Source organism: Camellia sinensis, chromosome 6 (genome assembly GCF_055761805.1).
Source record: "Camellia sinensis isolate YWXY chromosome 6, ASM5576180v1, whole genome shotgun sequence".
Taxonomy (NCBI): domain Eukaryota; kingdom Viridiplantae; phylum Streptophyta; class Magnoliopsida; order Ericales; family Theaceae; genus Camellia; species Camellia sinensis.
In genome coordinates this window covers 185,450,960-185,473,294 of record NC_138966.1, presented here as the reverse complement: position 1 = coordinate 185,473,294, position 22,335 = coordinate 185,450,960, and the positions used below count along the sequence as shown (strand labels likewise).

Genomic DNA, 22,335 nt, shown 5'->3' with positions numbered 1-22,335 from the left:
ATCAAGTAAGAGTAACCACAGACCGCTAGCCCGGTGTAGATATGCGCTCTGCTGAGTTAGACGGGTTTAGTCCTCTGAAGATCAGATCAACCGAGCAGGAGCTCAGTCATAACTGAAGAAGCTCGGCTAAGCCACGGTGTGGAATTATCAAAGAAATAGGACAAGTAACACGATCGTGAGGTGACGTGTGGTGTCGTGCTCAGCGTAACTCGGTGGGGAGTACTATGCGACGCCGTGAGATTACAGGAAGGAGATTTCGCTATCCATACATGTTAATACCGATTGGCGGTTTCGTTAGGTGGTGCTTAGCTGTATTGGTGTTGACACGTAGGGAAACGTGAGAGGAAAGCAAGTCCACGTGTCCTGAGGGGAATGGACGCAGAAGCACGCGCAAAAACTATATAAGCAGTGCTACGCCCCCATACTCAGGTCTGGAACATCCTCTAATCAGAGCTCACCTACCACTTTGTCTTCTCTCTTTTCTCTCTCTCTCTCTCTGAGTGTGCTAACTTGACCGTCGGAGGGATTTTCTAGTAGCACACTGCCGAGTAGCTCACCATTATTGTGTTCTCAGGTCGATCGGAGTGAAACACATCTTGGACATGAGGAGTACGGATAACATCGGATATTTGGCCCCCGTACACTCATGGTGGATGTGGATTTTCATGTCTTCTCCTACCCTCCAACCAATTGTATTTTCCATATGATTATGTATGATGCTATGGGGATATTATAACCCAGAACTATGCATTAATCTTTTCCTACTATGAAACCCTTATTTACCAGGAAGAAAAATAAAATAAAATAAAAAGAACTTTTCAATGCTACCATGCCAAACATTAATTTTAAGGTCACTGTCACTAGGCACATTATTTTTCATTTAGTACATTTACCTATACTTACATAATTGATATGCAAGGCATGTTACACACAACATCTCAATTGTTCATTGGCTTCATTTGTCATGAAATGGTATAAATTTTAATTATTTTTACGCTTACGTGAATTCGCCTCACAATCACAATAGAATCCTTAGCATTAACAAGATTATCTCAAATTAAAAACATCATATAATCTGATAATTTTCCCATAACCTAATAGTTTTGCCAAATTAACTTTTTAACAAATAGTTTAAATTGGCACTTTTTAGTCTAATCATCCTGCCCAAAACCAAAACAATTATTTTATTTTTATCCTCTCTATTTCACAGATAAAATGGATATCTCCGTTTCATTTAACAAGGTTGCAAAACCAACCATTCATGGCTATGAAGACAGGATAAGTACTAAAATTTTCTGTAACCATTTTGAATTTCAAATAGAGAAGTGTAGATGTGAAACTTTTATAAATTCGTGGAATTATGGGAGACATTAGTCCACAAAAAACAATAAGATCAATTGACAAGAGAGAGGATTAAAAGCACCTATAACACCAAGTGTGTTCATCCATTTAAACTTTTGCAGTATCTGGATACCCTGAACATGAAGCTACCAGTTCAAAAAATCAATATCAGCAAGTCGCCATTTACATGCCAGACCATCCTGTTAATTGAGGAAAATTTGCATCTGTGTAACCATATACTTCATTAGTAGGAAATGAAATTTCAAGGTTGTTAATCAGCACTTGAACATGGTAAGCTAAGCGAGAGGAAGGTCAGTAATATGAGCAGAGCCTCTAGTTGTCAGTACTACGGCTGCTGCCACCACTACCGCCACCGAGGGCATCAAGCAAAGCAAGGAAGAGATTGATAATGTCCAGATAAAGGCAGACTGCAGCCCAGATGTACTCATCATAGTTGAAGCGCTTGATCAGGTTGTCGGTGTCATATATGATAAAACCAGAAAATATGATTGCTCCAATGCCTCCATATATTGTTGACCCCAATTTTCCTAGAGGGATGAAGATCTGTTTATTGAAACCACAATTTTGTAGGGAGAGAATTAGCAAACAACAATTTGAAAAGTCCAACACGATTTACTTGCATCAGGGAAAAGAAGAGAAAGAAAATTCCTACAAACCTGAATGAGACCAAAAACAATGAGCACCATGAGGGAAGTGATAAGAAAAGGTCCCAAGAAGCTAAAGTCATAGCCTTTCTTTGCAGCCCAGAATGTGTATAGTGTCAAGATAACAACCACAACACTTGTTAGAATCCCAGCCAGCAAAACGATTATTCCTGTTACGTACCAACCATTATAAAATGGGTAAGGAGTAACTTCTTCACTTGTAATTTGTTATCTCTATATCAATTCAAAAAATTCTCAATCATCTAACATAAAACTTTCGGTCTAGCAAAGATATTTCCTAATGAATAGGTCCATAAAACATTTCATTTTCTTTTCTATTCTTTATCTTTTCTCAGATTTCTCAGCAACCAAACAGAGGTTAATTAAGGTTTCATTCACAAAATAATGTTAGAAAGAATACCTTTACACCACCAATATGTAGATCAGATGTAACCTTTAGCAACAATTCTATCCGCCATAATAAACACACAATTTATACACAGATATTACATACATTTGATACATACACAAACCTAGTCCAACTACTTAACTTAGTTAAAGGTTGAATTTTGTTGTGTCAATTCATTCAAGAATATCAGTAACAGTATCGGCAATATAAGATTGATTCATACACAATTCACATAAAGAAACATAAACAGAAAATTGATTCATTTTTACCCTTGGAAAACGAGCATGACAATCCCACAGCGAATGCGATAGCAATCGTAAACATCATCAGAAGAATCAAGTTCACCGGGTGTTGCTTGTGGTACGCATACAATGGGCACAGTACTACACAAAAACACAAAATCAAACACTTGGTAAACTATATATATATACATATATGCGAAGAAATTGAAAGTTGAAGATTTGTGGATTAACTGATGAAGGGGACGATGAGAGTGAGAACGTAGAGAACGATGCCGAGAGTGGTGTGAAGCATGAACTTGGGGATGGTGTGAACGAAGACAGCGATGGCGGCGATGGCGACGGTGAGAAGTAACTGGATCGCGAGAATGGAATAAACCTTTCGAATGAAGGACCACCGAAGCTGTGGATTCTCAGTCATGGAGGGATACAATCGGCCATTTTCACCGGCTTCAAGGTCACCACTCTTCATCATCGTGTTCTCCTGAATCGCCATTGTTGCACAGAAAAAAGCTTAGTAGTACTGAACTATCATTTGTGGTTTTTAAATGATTTTTTTTTTATATAGATTGTGATTGGTTTGGATTAAACAGAGAGGAATACAAATCGTGTGAGTGGGTGGGTAATAATCTCTCTCTCTCTCTATATATGTTGCGTGTACTTATAGGTATGGCAATTTGAACTCAGTTTGGTGGAGATCCGACCTTTTGATTTTGATTTGAGCTGTTTGTTTTAAAAAAATATCTCCAACGACATGGGAATGGTATTTAAAAATCAATTCCTAATTAGTTTTGGGCCGAGAACTGGGATAAGTGTCCCAGTCCCGTCCCCGTTCCCGTTCCCGTTCCCGTCCCCGTTATCCCTGAAGTGAAGTTACCATTTTACCCCTCTATATATGTATATATAAAAGCCAAACCCTCCTATCACACTCAGTGTTGTGTCTCTCATCTCCTTTTCTCTTATTCTCTCTCTTCCTCTCCCTCATTCACTCACTCTCACTCAAAACCAAACCCTCCTCTCACACTTATTGATGTGCCTCTTATCTCATCTCTCTCCCTCTTACTGTCTCTCTCCCTCTCCCTCACTCAAATTTCACCAAACTCACTGACGATGACGGTTTGAATCGATGCCACGAGATCTGAATCGACGCCACCTCCGACGACGAGCAGATCTCTCTCTCTCCCGTGCCGTTACCCTGTATTATATATATAATATATGTGTGTTTAGTTTAGGGTTTCAGATTCTCAACTCTCCCTCTCTCTCTCGTTCGTTTTTCTCCCCTCAATTTACTCTGTTTTCAGCTCTATTTTTTTTTTTGTTAGGGTTTTCTTAGATCTGTGTGTGTGATATAAACAAACATACTAAATTGTTGATGATTGTTGAGTTATTTAAAAAAAAATTGTTAAATTGTTGATGATTGAGGCTTTTCGGGGGATTTTTCAGATCTGAATTTTCAGAGTTGAGTTGTTATGGTTGATGATTGTCGGGGATTTTTCGGGATCGGGGAAACCCGATCCCCGTTGGGGGCGGGCGGGGGGGGGGGAGGGGGGGTGATGGGTTCCCCACCGGGGATCAGGGGCGGGTATGAGGATATTTTGCCCTTCGGGGATCGGGGACGGGGAGTGCGATCCCCGGCGGCCGGGCCCGTTGTCATTCCTATGTACATAGGTGATGTTGAGAACTATGAAATCTGGATTTGCCGTTTGGAAATAAACGGCGAGGAGACGCGGGAAGTGTGACGTCATAACGGCGATTCATATTTGGTTATAACGGTAACGGTGAATCTTTAGTAATTGATTGGGTGGCAATCTGTATTGGAATAAAGATTGCTACTTTGATTGATCTTGTTCAAATGGCCTGAATTTGTATTTGTTGGTTGACTGTATGGGCAATTGGTTAGATGATCATTTAGCCTCCGTTTGAGAAGTGGGTTGACATTTTGGCTTTTTAGCTTTTTTGGCTATTTTAGCCTGGGCTAAAAAGCTTAGTTTGTGAAGGACTTTTTGGCTTTTTTAACTTTTTTTGTGAGAGAAGAGTGTAATGATTCTGGATTGGATGTGATGTTTTATTTTTGTGACTAAAATAACCTATTTTGTCTTTTGTGGCTAAAATAGCCAAAAAAGTCGAGAATAGCTCTTCCCAAACGGACCCTAAGATGATCAATATAACACTTGTCTATTGTGATTATTATCTTGTTGATCACAACTGTTAGCCTTTTTGCGATGACCAGTTAATTGACTAGTAAACCAAAATTTAAGCCATTCGGACAAGATAAAATTCGAGTTACGCGACATTGCTCTCATTATTGTTTAATATCTTTTTCTATTATTTTATTGAATCTCTTTGGAATGAAAAAATTTTGGTTCCATAAACATTTTTTATACTCCCAACCCATTATTGTTTCAAATTATTATTTTAGTCTAAAATATAGGCTAGTAATGGTGAATAGTATTTTATGATTTATTTGTAGAGTTATGCTGGGAATTCTAAATAAATTATTAAATTTTTTGTCAAACCTTTCACATGGGCGTGTGACCCACACAAATCACATGTGTGTGGGTCTCACACTCATGTGAGAGGTTTTGTAGAAAATTTGATAATTTATTTCAGATCCATAGCATTTTCCTTATTTGCGGTCCTGTAAAGTTGGAGGGGGTGAGTTTGTGTTAAAAAAAATTTATTTTATAAATAGAAAATATAATAAAATAAAAATAATTCATGGAACAAATCAATTTATGAAACCAAATTGTATTTGTTTAAAAAGATTAATTTTAAAATTAAAATCAAACAAACCATACATGTTTTGACTTTTTCAAAACTGACTTAAATGCATCAAAAGTGAAATTGAAAGGGAAAAAAAATTGTATTTGAACAAATCAATTTATCAAACCATCAGCAAAAAAAATGTAACTTAAAAAAAAAAAAAAAAACCAACTTAAGGCCAAAATATATTCAATTCACATCCAACATCTATATAAAAAAAATAAAACAAAATTCTGAGACATTTAAACTTCAAAATCTCCTACCAAATATCCCAAAATCTGTCTCAACCATTCTAAATTATCCAAACAAAATTCTAGAAACCTTCAATTTGAATTCTCAAAACAAAAACTACAAAGTGGATCCCCATGTCAATTTTGTGGAGGCGGTTGGGAATAAATAGAAAAATCAAAAGAACTCTCATTTCTAAATTCGGTCTCCATTGGATTGTGTCCCACCGGATTAAGTGATATTCCCTATAAAAAAAAAAGAAAAGAAAAGAAAATTCATTAGAATAAATTTTATGGACTAAATTACATTACAAACATATATATATATATATATATATATTACTTACTTGAGAACTTTGTGGACTATGTGATGCTTGGAAAAACAAAGGTTGTGATTGTCGATACCTTGGTGAGTATGAATTAGTATCATGTGTGAGAAGATTATACCCATAAGTTATCAATTGTGGCCAATAGAGACTCCCACCATCCTACTCCATAAAACACCATGAAAAGTAAATACACTAATACAATGTAATCTAAAAAATAAACAAAATAACATAAAACAAGAGCTAACCTGTGGTTGACTTAAAGATGAATTTTGAACATTTGTGATATTGCTTGATTGACCAATAATCTACATAAGTTGTTAAATTTATCAATACATTACACAATTTATAAAAATAATAATAATAATAATAAATAAATAACATAAAACAATAGCTAACCTGTTGTTGGCTTGAGGTTGAATTTTGAACATTTCTAGTGTTGCTTGATTGACCAATAGTCTAAAGAAATTCAAAAAGTTATCAATACTTTACACAATTTATAAAAATAAATGCATGTCATTTGAAATTTCAAAAGTACGTAGGTAATACCTTACTAAGGCGGGTAGGTTGTGAAATAACTTTTGTCTTCTTATTCATTATCTCATGCCAAGGTTTTAATCTACCCCTTCCTTTGTGTCCAACATCTTTCTTCTTTATGCCCTTAACTTGTGCAAAGTTGGGGTCGTCCACATCTAATTCATTGGTACCAAAATTTCCGACTCCCTTCATCATATTATTTACTTTTACACACAATTCCTTAATTCCTTCATCAACCAATTGATAGGCAGGTTTGTGCATAGATGCTTGAGTTGCTAGTTTCACCATTCTTGGACAAAGATCTCTATAACGTACTAATATTAACAACTTCAGATCATCCTCATCCACTACAACATTTTTCTCTTCAACTTCACAATCTTTTGCATCCAATCTCCATCGGCCTAATATATACCTTTCGGGAATTTTCATAACATTCATTCTATCAAGTGCTTTGATTGCATGACTACATAAAATTCCAAAGTTCTCAAATTTCTTACCAGTACAATGTATTTCTTGACAGCTTTTTTCTCCTCTTAGCCCAATAACTTCCACCCTACCATCCACAATATACTCTTCACCATTACCATACAAGCCAATCACGTACTTAACTTCTCCTTCTAACTCATGGAATTGCTTCACTTGACAACAAAGGGACGTATCCAACTCACAATGAAATAAATCAAAGATAGGAGGGGTGTACAAACTCGCAACTTGGATTAAAATGGGAGACTTTTTCAATTTCATTCTTGGCAACTTTTGTCTAGAATCATATATTGCTGAAATTTCCTCATACCGCTTTTTTACAACAATCCGATTGAAGTGAGTAAAGAATTGAACAATGTTATGATCACCTTTCAAATATCCCCTTAATGTTCCATTTAGACTTTCACTAAGTTGTGTGCTTCGCATTCCTACAGTAAATACCCACTTCATATACACATGCGCCCAGTGCTCTCTTTTTCTCCAAGTTTTTTTCATCCACTCATTCTCTTGCAAGTGGTATTTATCAATCAAAGAATTCCAAGCTTCAATTAATTCATGCTCATTCTCGTAGTCATAAATGCAAGCTTTTAAATCGCTACTAAATTTTGAACCACTCTTGAACAAGTAACCTAAATGCTTCAAAGCATTTTGCATTAGGTTAAAAGTGCACAACCCATGAAAAACCTCAGGCATGATTTGTGAAATTGCCTTAGCCATTGCTTGATCTTGATCTATGAAAAAACTAACAGGCTTTTTTCCTGACATTGCATCCAAAAATGTTTCAAATAACCATTCAAATGACTCTGCAGTTTCATCATATAATAATGCTGCACCAAAAATCACTGTCATTCTAAAGTGGTTAAAGCCAGAAAATAAAGCAAGTGGACGGTACTCCTTATTTGTTCGAAAAGTTGTGTCGAATGACACCTCATCACCGAAAAGCCCACAATCTGTTATCATCTGATGATCAGCCCAAAAAATATTAGTAATCATCTCATCTACATCCAACTGAATGGCATAGTAGAAATATGAATTTTCTGCCACTTGCTGCTGGAAATATCTTAACAAACTCCCTACTTCACCATACTGCAATTTTCGCTGTCTTTTTGCACATAAGTAGGTTTTCTGATCCTCTTGCGTGAACCCTACAAATTCCTTCCCTCCTGCTATAGCACTAATAAGATCATGTGAAGCCTTAAGACATATTCCACTCTCATTAGCTATAGCAATCCCGGGTTTACCCTTGTTGTACAATGATCCGGACATGTGTCCGTGGATGATAGTAGTTGATTATTACCTGGTGTACATCCTTTCTTACTTTGTATTTGAGTTATAGGATGTGTTGGGCAGATTTGTTACAGGTTGGTTGAGATTAGAAACTAAAACTAGTTGCCCAGCTTTTGACCTGTCCGCTCGAGCGGGGGTTTTGGCGCTCGAGCGGGAGTTTCACCCATCCAGTATTTCCTGTGCAGTGTTCGACGCTTGAGCGTGGGATTGGCCGCTGGAGCGAGAGTGTGTGAGTGCCGCTGGAGTGGGGAGTTGGAACCTCGAGCGAGAGACTTGTCTGCAAAAGTTCTGGGAGTGTGTATCCGCCGCTCGAACGGGATTGTTGACGCTCGAGCGGGAGTCTGTGAGTGACGCTCGAGCGGGGAGTTTGACGCTCGAGCGGGGCGACTTTTATATAAATCCGAGATCCGACTTTTGGATCACTTTTTCAAGATCTTTTCTCTCTCTTACTTTTCCAAAAATCCATTTTCAGAGCTTCTCACTCTAAAACCGGCCCTTCTCTCTTAGATTTGATCTAGTAGGAGTTGTTTGCTCACTTTTGGTCTTTACGAAAGTTGTGTTGATCGTCGAGGGCTACATTTTAATCTGAAAATTTCAGAATTTGAAGCATTTTGGTTTTGGTCTTCATCTCCTTTGGAGCTCAAACTTTGAGGTAGGGATATCCTACTCCTCTTTATGAGCTTTGTCTTTAAATTTTAGTATTTTGAGATGTTGGGGTTGGTTTAGTAATTTGTGAAAGTTTGGGGGCTTTTGTGTAAATTTACAAGAGTTGGGGTTTTAACTATATCAAACCTAGATGCATGTTTGGTATGGAAAATGTGAAATTAATGTTAAGACATTAATGAAAATGGAACCTAAGGGTTGTAATGTAAATTATGCAAAATGCCCTAATTACATTGGTTAATTAATTTACATAATTAATTATGAGAAATGAGGAATTGATTTGGGAATTCATGGGATAAACAGGGTGTAGTAGGATTATTTATCACTCACCTAGTTGGAATGTTGATTTAATATCCATTTGTGCATTTATTTTCTGTTTAGAAATAACTGCTTTGGGCTATCGGTGGAGGATAGTTTTGATTGTTGTAGACAATGCATGATGATTAGGCAAACTAAAACTAATCACCGGAATGTGTCATTGAGTATGACGGTTGAATGAATACATTAAATGTTATGTATTGGTTGATGATGTATATAATTATTGTTTATATGCATTATGTTGTGTTGAAGGAGATAGGAGATGTACTCCGCGGTTTAGGGGAAGATAGGGGATGAACCTCTAAACCGTATGTTGTTGGGAGGAGATAGGGGATGGACTCCGTAGATAGAGCTCATATGCTTATCTAGTAATGTGTTGACAGAGCTCATATGCTTGTCATTGGAAATATGATAGTGCTCGTATGCATATCTGTGGAAGTGATGATATAGCTTGTATGCTTATCTGTTAGTATGTATTATAGCTTGTATGCTATCTGTTATGTAATGGGAGGTGCTTGATATGAGTTACTGTCTCATATGAGTTGTTTGGCCAGGTTCTGAGCCATGGTTATAAATTGAGAACTTGAGAGGAATTGGAAAATGAATGGTAATATGGACTTGTACGTCATAAAAATGTAAAGTGTGATTAAGGAAAGTGTCAGTGTTAGCCATCTATCAACTGCTAATCTTTTAGTCATTGTTCATATTTGGTTTAGTATATTTCTACTGGGCTGTGGCTCACCCTATATGGGAACATCATTTTCAGGTACATGTAGCATGCCACCTCCAAGGACGTAGCTTGGGAGGCTAGAGGCGGGCAGACTTTTGTTGTCTTTTTCCCTTTTGATGTATTACATGTATATTCAAGCCAAGGGCTTAATGTGTAAATGAGTTAGTACTCTTTTGTTGTAACCAAGTGTTAGCTTGGAAAGCTGTAAGCCTTTAGGGCATTTGCTTTTGTTGTTAACATGTAATACTTTTTGTAATGAAACTCTGATGAATAGAAGAATGTTCATCTTCATTACCATTTCATGTCTATATTGATGGGTTTAATGTTATTTTTTTTAGGGCGTTACATCAGCTATGTCAATATTTAAACCCTGAGCATCACATACCTTTCTCTGAGACGACATCAAATAAGTACATTGAAGAAGATGCAAAGGGTGGTTGTGGTTGCTATTAAACTTCGACACAATCCACTTCGACAAGTCCCGTTTAAAAGATATATGCATAAATGCTTTACAATTTGTTCTTGTCTCACTTCGAGGATTTTTTATCATCGTGTGCCGTTTATCTTTTTCCCTCTCTCCCTCCTTACAACGAACAAACTTTCTACTAATCATAACACCATCTTTCTGATTTTTGTTACAATAATCTCTTCTACTACTAAACCCCACAATTCTTCCGTATTCATTATAAAACTCATATGCAGCTTCTTCTGATAGAAACTCCATACCAAGATATAGTGATTTATCCTTGGCCAACTCTCTCATTTCTTCAATGCATCCCTCAAGTCCACCATCATCCATTATACTATCCTCCATTTCAACACTAACAAATATGGGGAGAAAAAAAAAATTATATATATATATATATATATATATTAAACGAAACAAAAATCTGAGCAAAAAAGTTATTAATTAATTTTAAATGTTGAGTAATTAAACAATTCAATGAAATCTAATAAATCAATTAATAATGTAAATTAATTAAAAGGATAGGGGAGAGGGAAAAAAAGATGTGTAATTTGTACAGTAACATTGGAAATTTATTGTATCTTAGTAGATTATAATATACAATTGCAAAATTATATTAGAATTAGTATATTATATAATATAGGGAATCTTTTGGCAGACACGCTTAAAGATGTGAACCATATGCCCTCTTATTATATAAATTTTTGATATATGTTTTGTATTTTTGTTACAAATGTTATATCATTTTTTATTGAGTTATAACAATTTATGATTAAAAAATTAAATTCGCATTTTATAGTAAGATTATAGATTTTTTTATTGAAACTTTTTTTAGACCACAAAATGCATAACATTATTACAAAAATAAATAACATTGTTATAAAAATGTGTAATATTTCCACAAAAATACATAATATTGCTATAAAAAAAAATAATTATGAATTACAAATTATTGTAACTCCTTAAAAAAATTATATAATATTTATACAAAAATACATAATATGTACAAAACAAAGTAAATAATAAAAAAAATTTCTTATAATATACAATTGTGTTTCTCAATCCATTCACAAAAAACAAACCAAACTATTATACTTGTTCAACCCACTAACATACTGTACAAAACAAAATACAAAACATATATACATATAATATATATATAGATATACATACCAGTTTGTTGAACAATAATGGTCTGTAAATCCAGCAGAAGAACGGTGAAGCAAAAATAGAGAACACTGTTCAATCTGTTTGAGAGAAGACAAAAATGTTAGAAATAAAAAAATAAAAAATAAAAACTAACTTTTCAATCCATGTCAATAGAGACTTTTGCTCACTGTGAAGACGGTGGTGGCCCTGTACAAAAATGTTTTGGCAGACAAATAAAAAAATAAATAAATAAAAACTAACATTTCAATCCATGTCAATAGAGACCTTTTGCTTACAGTGAAGACGGCAGCGGCCCTAGGTTTATTGTTTTGTTTGTTATAGTGAGAGAAGAATTAATAAACCCTCACATTAATTAAAAAAAAAAAATTTAAAACGGTGGCGTTTTACGTCACAGCAGTCACAGCTATGAATTCTCCATAGCAGGGACCCCCAATCCTACTTATGGGAGGCAAAATTGGTAACAAAAGTAGTATGGCAGAATCACAAGATTGTGATCTTCTCCATTCCAAAGTTATAATGGAGGAAAATCTCCATTATATTATCTAAGAGTTTGTAATGAGAGCTTACTTGGCATGAACTAAAAAAATACATTGATTTATCTTTTTTATCTTTTTTGGTTACATTAGAGCATCTTCAACGGTAGTAGGCATTTTACCTATCTGAATATTACTATAAAGTATATATTTTATTTTGCCTATCAACTGTTTTATGTTTTTACTCCAACCATGCTCTTTATTTTAGCTATTTATCCAAATACTATTAATTTTATAGAATGCCACGTCAACAACAAAGATGGAGGGAAATGATCCTAATGATTGAATACATTTTGCCTAGCGTTGAAGGCTAGCTACATGTAGCTAGTGAGAGCATCTCTAATGGTAGTAGGCATTTTACCTATCTAAATATTACTATAAAGTATATATTTTATTTTGCCTATCAACTGTTTTATGTTTTTATTCCAACCATGCTCTTTATTTTAGCTATTTATCCAAATATTATTAATTTTATAGAATGCCACATCAACAACAAAGATGGAGGGAAATGATCCTAATGATTGAATACATTTTGCCTAGCGTTGAAGGCTAGCTACATGTAGCTAGTGAATATGAGTTGAGCCAAAATGCCTAATCATATGCCTAGTGCATTGGAATTGAAAAAAGTGAATCACACTAGGCATTTTAACTAACAAGTATTATATGCCTAGTGCATTGGAGATGCTCTGAATATGAGTTGAGGCAGAATGCCTAATCATATGCCTAGTGCATTGGAATTGAAAAAAGTGAATCACACTAGGCATTTTAACTAACAAGTATTATATACCTAGTGCATTGGAGATGCTCTTACCCTTTATTGATGTAATGGACACTTATTTAGATTATCCCAAACAATCTTGATTCTTTCTAAACTTAAAATATTAATAAATTCTCATTATTATTTCACAACGCTTAAATAATGTGGTGTTTTGGGAAGTTGGTAAAAAGCTGACTTTTGGCTTTTTATCAAGCTTTTTGGCTTTTTTGGAAAGTGATTTGGGAAGTTGGTAAAAAGCTGGCTTTTGACTTTTTTGTTTAATATTTGTTTATGTTATCACATCACATTAAAATGACCAAAATACCCTTACCCAACTTATGAAAATTACATTTTGACCCATGTTTTTGTTTGAATTATTTTTTTGAAACGTAATATAACACCTTTTAATGTTACGCAGTTGAAATTATTAAATTATTAAAAATATTAAATTATTCAATGTTGCACTACACATCACATTAACAAAATTAAATTCTTCCCACTAAAATTAAATTTATCAAATTTCTTGCGAAGAAATTGCACTTTTCCTGTCAATTGGTAAAGCCCGAATAGGATTATAACCCAAGATGACGCCGATGTCGCACCAACTCATTCTAAATTGATTTCCTAACTTTGTTCATATGTACGTCATCATCGCCCTCTGGTTCACCATCATCGTCATCACCAGCACCCTCAACATTTGGCATGTCGTTGAAAGTAAATGTCTCTACATTGGCAACTTTGTTGAAGGCTTCATCACTGTCGGAGTTGTGGCGTATAAAATTATATAGTGTTATTGAAGCCCCGACCAGTGGCACTTGCACTTTCCTATAATCATATCGAGGCATGTTATCTAGGAATCCCCAGCGTGCTTTCCATACTCTGAACATACGTTCAATTACAATCCATATGGAGGAGTGCACCGTATTGAAAACTTCGTTTGCATTTCTTGCTCGTCCAGTAGCGTAAAACTCTTCTTGGTGGTATTGACATCCCTTAAATGGTGCCAAATAGCCTTTTTGGTTCTTGTACCCCGCATCAACAAGGTAATATTTTTGTGGTTGTCATAAGATAATTTTGCATTAGTAACATCATACTTCAATGAAATGCACACAACTAACAAAGATGTGAACACCCCTAATTCAGCTAACCTTCCTTTGGGGTGGGGAACTATTTGGCCAGGTCCTGTGTTACTTCATTAAAAACTCTACCGTTGTGTATACTACCCTCCCATCCGCAAGAGATAAAAGTAAAGCACAAGTCGAAATCACACACCGCGAGTATGTTTTGTGTGGCCCGTCCTTTACGGCCAAAATATGGCACTGTCTCCTGCGGCGAGAGATGTGCCTCCACGTGTGTGCCGTCTAGCGCGCCAATACAGTCCTGGGCATGCACACACAGCAATTGCGTAAGCGACAGGGACGAACACATGATGCCAAAAAATGTCATCCCTTGTTAACAAAGATGTGGTTACTATTCATGAAATGTTTGGTAAATGATTAAACTCACCCGAAATGGCAAATATTTTTGTCGGGACTCTAAGTACGGATGTCTGTTATGTTGTGACCTCGTCGGTCAACAATGTGTACGTGTGAACAACTTTATTGCTTTAAGAACGCATATTACATGACCCCATACTGTTTCTCCTGAGTGTTGAAACGGTCTTCAATATCCCAACTTGAGAAGCCCCGTAACACGAATATGAACATGCCGACGCTCACTCTTAACTACGTCCATACCATGGGGACGCTGTGGTAGTGGGAGACTGAAATCCTCAACCAATGTCTTGCACAACAATAAGAACACATCCTTTGACATCCGAAAATTTCGCTGAAATGCTTCATTCTGACCTTGAAGCATCTCTTTCATCCACAATCGACCAATCAATGATGATGTGTGAAATTGAGTCGTGTCAACATACGCATACTCATTAGCAATGCGTGCAATTTCCACCTATATCATTAATGCCGTTGATTCCATTTCTCCGATCGTCTCTCGTATCCACGCATTTATTTGCCCATTGCGTATGACTCCAGAGCTAGTACCCTCTTGCGGATCCATGGACGCTGCAAACCACAGCAAAAAAACTCATACAAGAATTGCATACACTTTATAAAATAAGATGGATTGGAACCATTAATATCGGGGAAAAAAAAATTGAACCAAATTTTCTAGATTTGTTGACAGTATCCACTTTTTACAGTTTCCAACATTTGCTTGGCATAAATTGGGTTCCAAAAAACACATTAAATGGTTGTGTAAATAGATGTTAATGTCAAGCACGTACCACACCTTTGGCGGGGTTGTGTCACTGTGGACTGAACCAAAAATGAAATTCAGCAATTTCTCCACAAAATGAAAATTTGGAAGATAACAACGATTAAACTGATTAAGGGCCACCAAGCTTTTGTTTCTAGATGAACAGACCATTATCTCCATATATAGCAATTGTTTCACAAGTGCCCGTACCACATGCAACTGTTTCCATGTGATGCATGATGAACTACAATTTGATAATACCATGTGATTCATGTACATGCTGAAAAGTTGCTAACATATTCCATTCTCATTTGAGATAGCATTAGCAAATATACGCAACGGTTTGTTTTTGCAGCACCAATATGTGACAAACAAATACATACATAAATACTACACAAGAAATATTTAAACAATTACATAGGTATAGAAATATAAATAAATAAATAAATAAATAGAACAAAAAATCAATAAATAAGTTAATAAATAAATACAACCAAAATTAAGTAAATAAATAAATACATACATACAGAAACTGTAAATAAATAAATAAATAGAACTAGAAATAAAAAAATTAAACAAATTAATACAGAAATATAAGTAAACACAGTGTGAAAATAAAAATAAATAAATACGTAAACACAACCGAAATTAACTAAACACATAATTAAAATTATTTACAAATTGTAAGTAAATAGAATTATAAATAGAACCAGAAATAAATAACTACAGAAACTGTACTTATTTAACAAACTAAATATAAACTGAAATATATAAGTAAATAAATAATTACAGAAATATAAATAAACCAACACATGTAACGCAAAATAAGTAAATAAATACAGAAAATAAAAATAAATAAATAACGTAGCAACTTCCAAAATTAAGTAAATAAACTAATAAATACCTACAGAAAATGTAAATGACTAAATAAATAAATTAATATAGCAATATAAGTATAATAAAAAATTGAACCATAAATGAATAACCACATAAATAAATACTAAACTTTTCACAAGAAAGTATCACATAAATGTTGCAATTCCGTACACACTATGACATACAAATCTGAAAGGTAGTACTCTATGCATACACTAGAATCCATTGCCTTCTTCATTTGAGAAGACCAGCATGTGACACAATAGAGCCATATACTAGCTTGTACACTTTGCAGCCATTACCCACGTCATATACTATGGATGAAAACCTACTCCTCCCATCGACCAACATAAAGACAAAAGATATCAACCTTGCAGCAACTTCTTCTTAACTAAAAAAAGTAAATTTGACAACAATAACAAACTAGAACACTATCACTCCCGAACAAATATACGTCTCGTTCACGTTCCCTACCAACATTGGCCCGCGTGCAGGCACGCTTCTCTTTTAACTAGTTGACAATGTAATCCCGGGGGAGGGACATGATGATGTCGCGATTATCGAGTGAATCAATTATGCCGCAAGAGAATAAGAACAACTTACCACCTGGCTCTAATCCAGGCGTGCTCATTAGCCTTGCAAGACAATCCCCAACAGTGTTCTCACCCTTCCCTGTGACAACATATTGTGTTATTTTCAATTCCTGGCTTTGTTTGTTGACAGCCACCACAAGGTTGTCCATGATACTAGCGACAATACCAGGTGCTGGCCGCTTGCGACATTTTGCATTGGTTAATTCTTTAGCGGCAGACTGCGGGGGAGCATCGTCGAACAAGGAACTATCCACCACGTTCTCCCCGACAGTATCATGGCTCGGATGTGGTGGTGTTCCAACACTGAGAGGTACCATGCCGCTATCCTCATTTGCAATGGCCGCGGTAGCATCATCATCGCACAGTTTAGTTGGAGCCCTGTATGTTTACCCGTCACAGTTGCACTAGAGTACACCCGTTCCATAAGCTCTAAGTGCTCTAGACGCTTTGTCTTGAACTTAGCATATCGATTGTTCATCTGAGACAAAAGAATACACACATTCACATTGTATAACCAGTTACATAAAAAATAATCAATTCCAATAATTATTCAGAGGCAATAATGGAAAGCATGCAAATAAGTGTAAACGCATGCAAAGTTGTGCGGTGCACAAGAATGAATTTTAACAATGTACCAACCAGTAATGCAAACATTAAAACTAATAATTGTAAACGTGACACAATTATCTTGGACAATAACTTCAACATATTTAGCAATTGCTTTGATTTTAGAAACTAGTGCCCAAAGCAAAATCTTGCATTACAAATCATAAAATAGTACAGGATTAAAGGAAAACAAATTATTGCACAATGTACCGCTTGCATTTTTGCCCACCAATGGTCAGGAGCTGTGAACAAACCCGTCTCTTGGTCGTACCCAAGTCCTGTCAAGCCTTGGCTGGCATTCTTCAGCTTTTTCCACGCAACCCAATCTTTCTTCAAGCTGGCATACTTGTTTTTCATTTGTTTGGCCGAATGTAGAAGGCCAGTTTTGTCCAAGAACTTGTTCACAACGTTCTTATACCCACTCATCGACAATCCGCACAGTTGTCGATTACCCGCGTCCAAATAGCTTTGTATTGTCATTGTCGAACTGGCATTTGTGTATTGGTTGTTGTTCGATTGATGTAGCTGCCTTACTTCGATTCTTGGAAGGGATACAGGGTGACACACGATTCGTTGCCATGGCAAGTACGAATGGTATAGCTGGAGTTATGAGAAATGCAATCCTACTTGTACAGTTAATGATGCATCAGTTTAACAAAATTAGAGTATATGTTTTTCATGTCCACATCTGAAACCTAAGTCCATAGACAATTAAATAAGTTCTACGTATACTAGTACAACACCCCAATAGAATAAGACAGTTTTTATAACACTTTGCAGAAATATTAGATCATACAGGACGAACATAGTACTGACAACAACAACATATGTGATACAAAAACAAACGTACATGTCACAACATCCATGACAATGGATCACATACGAAACAACAATAGAAAAACAATGACGCACAAAACACCGATGATAATCCTAAGCATACATAGGCTCTGATCTATATGAATAATATCCGCACATAACCTCGTATTGACAACATTAGGTGGGTGGTCAGTAGCAAATCTTTCGCTGCGAAACTCGTCACACCAACCAACCCATGCAACATATCGCTGTCGTACAAAAGTGAAATACATAGTTAGACTGCATGATATGCGCCATAACGACAAATAAACAAGCACATGACTAATTGCATAAGAGAGGGTCAACACAAACGCACCATACGACTAGTGCAAACGTAGTACGCACGCCTGGGTTTTTGGCAGATCTGGAAATCTTGACAACGCAATGTCCAAAGCCACATGCACACATTCTCGGTGGCCATGACGAAGTGGTAGTTGGCATGGGGGACGCCATCTCGTCTATAATCTTAATTTTTTTTTGTTGCCAACCAGTCAATTTGTTTTTAGTTGCAAAACAGAATCTACGGTTGGGTCGACGGTGTTTTATCAATGGTTTGCTTATTTTCATTTATTTGTCACATTCAGGTTCGTTAGTTACAGTCGTTGTGTTTCTTGGGTATTAGTTGACAACCTTTGTACTGTGAATAGTATGGGTAATTCTCTAATAGTTCTATCCCATTATGTGAATATAAATTTTTTTTTGTAGAAACAGCTCTCCCCTTGTGTAAAGTTTTAATGAAAGAATTCATGTCATATAGTATTAGAGTCAACTAGCACGTTGAGTATGAGATTGAATAAGCTTCTCATCTAAAATAGAATTATAAACACAAATACACGCACTCAATAATAGAGGCTAGGTCACTATCTTGTTTTAAAGTGTGGACAAAGTAAACACTTGAAAATCCACACCTTATGACCTACGAGATAGTGTACGATAATTAGGGATTAAAATTATTTACCATGAATCTCTGGACAATGGTCTTGCTATAAGTCAATGAATTAGGTTCAAAGGTAAAACCAAATGATATCATTGTAGGTTGTGTAGTTTAAAATATACACAATATTTTTAATACTATTTCACTTTAATTTTAAACTCAAACTATTAATCTATGTATTATGTTGATGTGCCTTATTCTAATTTTTTTTTTTTTAAAAAAAACATAACAAATGATCTTTATTATCACGTAATTACAGTGACATTGCAAATACGACAGTATTGCATGAGATCAACATTCATGTAAGTGAACAAATCATGAAGATAATTGATTGAAACATGGGTTAAACACACACATGCTAAGACCTTGGTTTTTCTTTCCTTTTGCCCTGTTGGTCAAATGTGCATTTTTTGAGCATGTGTTGCCTAACAAATCTAGCAATGATTGGAGGGGCAAACATGTAAAGCAGCTAAGCAAAAGAGACATTTAACATTAAAAAAAAAAAGAAGGAAGAAAGTTACAACTATATCTCTCTCTCTCTCTCTCTCCTACAAAACCCACATATGGAGTACTCCACTCTAACTACACACGTATGTCAAAGTGTTTATCTATGTAATTCTACACATCATAAATGAATTACACAAAATTATGAAAGTATTTAGATGTTTAAGGCTTAATTGAGCTACAAGCAAAACACATGAAGCTCACAAGAACATGAGATAAAATTGTTTTCATATATAACAAAATCAATCTGGGTTATTCTAATAAAAATAATGTTGTTGTTGTAATTTGGGGATGAACACTCCATCTTCTCTTCTCTTCTCTCTCTACACTGCAATAATCGTGTATGTACAGGTGTGTTCCTCTTGGTCTCCTCATTGATTGCTTTTATTTTTTTTCCAGTTGGCTGCATTGGTGGGATATTAGGCACCCAGATCATAAAGCAAAGTTATTGAATTTGTAAGACGAGTTTCATTGGATTTGTAGCTTTTGTGCTGTTGATGAAATTTTGACATCTCATTACTTACTTCATTTGGTTTGTTTTTTAGTTTACTAAACATGAAGATGAAATTTTTTGTTTACTCATTTGGTTTCTCATAACCCCCATCTCTGCTACTCTCATATAAGTTCCCAGTTAATTTTTTTTTTTCTTTCTATGTGTAACGGATGCCAACCCAACTGCAGCTATGGGGGAAGAGAGTAGCTGAAACAGAGGTAGGGAGGGCGTTGTTGTTTTATGGTTACAAAACACGGACGACATAACTTCGAAATACAACATGATAAAGGTAGTGAGGGTTCAAGTGGAAGCCAAAATCCTCAACAATTATAGCATACAAGTATTAAAGAAAGCAGATGTGCAAGAGATTGATGAATACATTTACGAAATAACAACCACGACACATGGGTTCCATGCTTACCTAATGCTGTAGATCTACCGACGGCGAGGACGAGGACGACGACTCTGGAGGCAGCTTCAGCGGTAGATACTTTCGTCTCCGATTCTTGGACAGTTCGGCAGTAACGGTGAGAAGGGGAAGTGATAAAAAGAGCAGCAACACAAATGAGATGTTTTTGCCCTAGGATTCAACTTCTAACCACGGAGGGTAGTACCATCATTTCACAACTTGCGTTCTGCTAAAGTTGCCAAATGGTGATCTGCGTTTTTAGTCTTTCATCTTGCGTTTTTGGAGGTGCTAAACGCAGCGTTTTTAGCTGTGTTCCCAAAAGACCACAATGTAATGGATATCATTCATTACAACAATAGAATAGAGAGAATCTTAATCAGAATTCACACCAATTTCAATGCTTACATTGCATAATACATAATATGGAATAGATAAACATAATATTACACACTCAAGAGATTATATTAAAAATTAAATGTGTGTACTAAATTGTTTTAAATTTTATTCATACCATCTTAAATTTCAGTCTACATCATAAACTTGATTTTCAAAATACTTCTTTAGGTACATAACTTTTTCCTAAATATTGCATTAAATATTTATTTGCTTACATATGATACATACTCGTTAGAGATATATAGTAAAAACAGTAAACCCATAGTTATTTGTTTAAAAAAAGAAAAAGAAAAATCATTTTACTTAACTGTATGTTTGGATTTAAAATTTATTTGAAAAAGAAGAAGAAGAAATTAAAGCAAAATAAGATAAACATATTTTTTTTATTGGGTTAAGAAAGATGAATACGTTTTGATAAAAAAAATTTAAAAAAAAAAAAAATCAAGTTTTTTTTGTTTGATTACATAATAATGAATATGTATTAATAGTTTCATTTCTAATTCATTTTCTTTCACTTTGATAAATTTAATATCCGTAACGTACACATAGCATAAATGAGTAAAAGAAAGTTATAATTATTTTATTTTTTTATCTATTTCAATACATTTTATACATATTTTTCAATACTAACAATAACTTTTAACATTATTTTTAACATCTCTAGTATAATAAGATGGAGTTTGACGTTCAGAAAATAACCATCCAACTATATTATCATGTAGGTGTAGTGTGGTACATTGGATCCAATAAAGCCAAGCATGTATGTGGGTGCTGATTTCCGACCACACTGCCAAACAGGAACTCAACAGAAGAGCACAGGCAGAATAGATTATGCCTGAACAACCTGTCACAAAAAGACAAGACTCCGACAATGGTTCGACCACCTGGGGGCACTCCAACGATCAAGTCAGTACTCAGTTATCTCTCAAAGATTGCAAACAATGCTTAACTCACAAGTTCGAATACCAAAAGCATACTTTAGACCTACGGGGGTGCTTTACTTTTATAGCTAGCACTAACCTGATCCCGGTAGAAGCCTAGCTTCAATGGACTTTGGTTCAATGCTCATCTTGAACTCCCAACTAGATAAAGATAAACTCCGTAAGAGCTTTATCTTTATCCATACTAAGGTCCTCCCCAATTCTATGACTCCTGTCCCTTATCCGTTTATCTCAGATTTCGGTGTCTTCACAGATAACCTCGGCCTAGCCGAGATAGCCTCGGCGCCATGACCAAGACACGTAGCACCTCGACTGACACTTCGGTGTCACCTTGGCTACTTGTTGTCATTCACAAAATATGTCCCCACAACTGCCCCCTAGGTTCTATTACCTCGGCATCCTGAGATGATGGAACCTACATTGTTTGTCCACATAGCACGTCGGCTAAGACTTACGCCATCCTTCATGACCGAGATCATCACGCGTCGACTTCACATGACCAAGACTATGCAGTCTACTTTATCAATGAGCAAGCACCAAGAACCAAGTTCTTCAAGT

The 22,335-nt window shown here is 35.5% G+C and overlaps 2 protein-coding genes and 1 long non-coding RNA gene across 3 annotated transcripts; all 3 read right to left on the bottom strand.

Annotated features, from left to right (window-relative positions):
• Positions 1-1,318: 1,318 nt before the first annotated feature.
• On the bottom strand, positions 1,319-3,326 carry LOC114260037 (protein LIFEGUARD 2). Its single transcript, XM_028200087.2, has 4 exons — positions 2,889-3,326; positions 2,685-2,798; positions 2,019-2,176; positions 1,319-1,905 (listed from the first exon to the last, which is right to left on the bottom strand). The coding sequence occupies exons 1-4, from the start codon at positions 3,148-3,150 to the stop codon at positions 1,675-1,677; spliced, it is 765 nt and encodes a 254-aa protein (XP_028055888.2). The 5' UTR covers positions 3,151-3,326; the 3' UTR covers positions 1,319-1,674.
• A 2,459-nt stretch (positions 3,327-5,785) lies between these two features.
• Positions 5,786-13,759, bottom strand: LOC114315726 (protein FAR1-RELATED SEQUENCE 5-like). The gene is made up of 8 exons (XM_082876800.1): positions 13,559-13,759; positions 11,628-11,701; positions 10,374-10,809; positions 6,520-8,184; positions 6,370-6,429; positions 6,219-6,278; positions 5,992-6,132; positions 5,786-5,890 (listed from the first exon to the last, which is right to left on the bottom strand). The coding sequence occupies exons 1-8, from the start codon at positions 13,757-13,759 to the stop codon at positions 5,786-5,788; spliced, it is 2,742 nt and encodes a 913-aa protein (XP_082732926.1).
• Positions 13,760-16,241: 2,482 nt separating this feature from the next.
• On the bottom strand, positions 16,242-20,627 carry LOC145792486 (uncharacterized). The gene is made up of 3 exons (XR_014331885.1): positions 20,453-20,627; positions 17,456-18,309; positions 16,242-17,117 (listed from the first exon to the last, which is right to left on the bottom strand). It is a non-coding gene; the product is annotated as an uncharacterized LOC145792486 (long non-coding RNA).
• Positions 20,628-22,335: the final 1,708 nt, after the last annotated feature.

Excerpts from the sequence above, each read along its gene's own strand:
- LOC114260037 (XM_028200087.2), bottom strand. The coding sequence starts at position 3,150 with ATGGCGATTCAGGAGAACACGATGATGAAGAGTGGTGACCTTGAAGCC. Across the intron at positions 2,799-2,888 it reads TCTCATCGTCCCCTTCATCA|TACTGTGCCCATTGTATGCG; the intron begins GTTAATCCACAA and ends GTTTTTGTGTAG. Across the intron at positions 2,177-2,684 it reads GTCATGCTCGTTTTCCAAGG|GAATAATCGTTTTGCTGGCT; the intron begins GTAAAAATGAAT and ends GGTACGTAACAG.
- LOC114315726 (XM_082876800.1), bottom strand. The coding sequence starts at position 13,759 with ATGCCTCGATATGATTATAGGAAAGTGCAAGTGCCACTGGTCGGGGCT. Across the intron at positions 6,279-6,369 it reads CAACCTCAAGCCAACAACAG|ATTATTGGTCAATCAAGCAA; the intron begins GTTAGCTATTGT and ends CAACTTATGTAG. Across the intron at positions 5,891-5,991 it reads ATAGTCCACAAAGTTCTCAA|GGAATATCACTTAATCCGGT; the intron begins GTAAGTAATATA and ends TTTTTTTTATAG.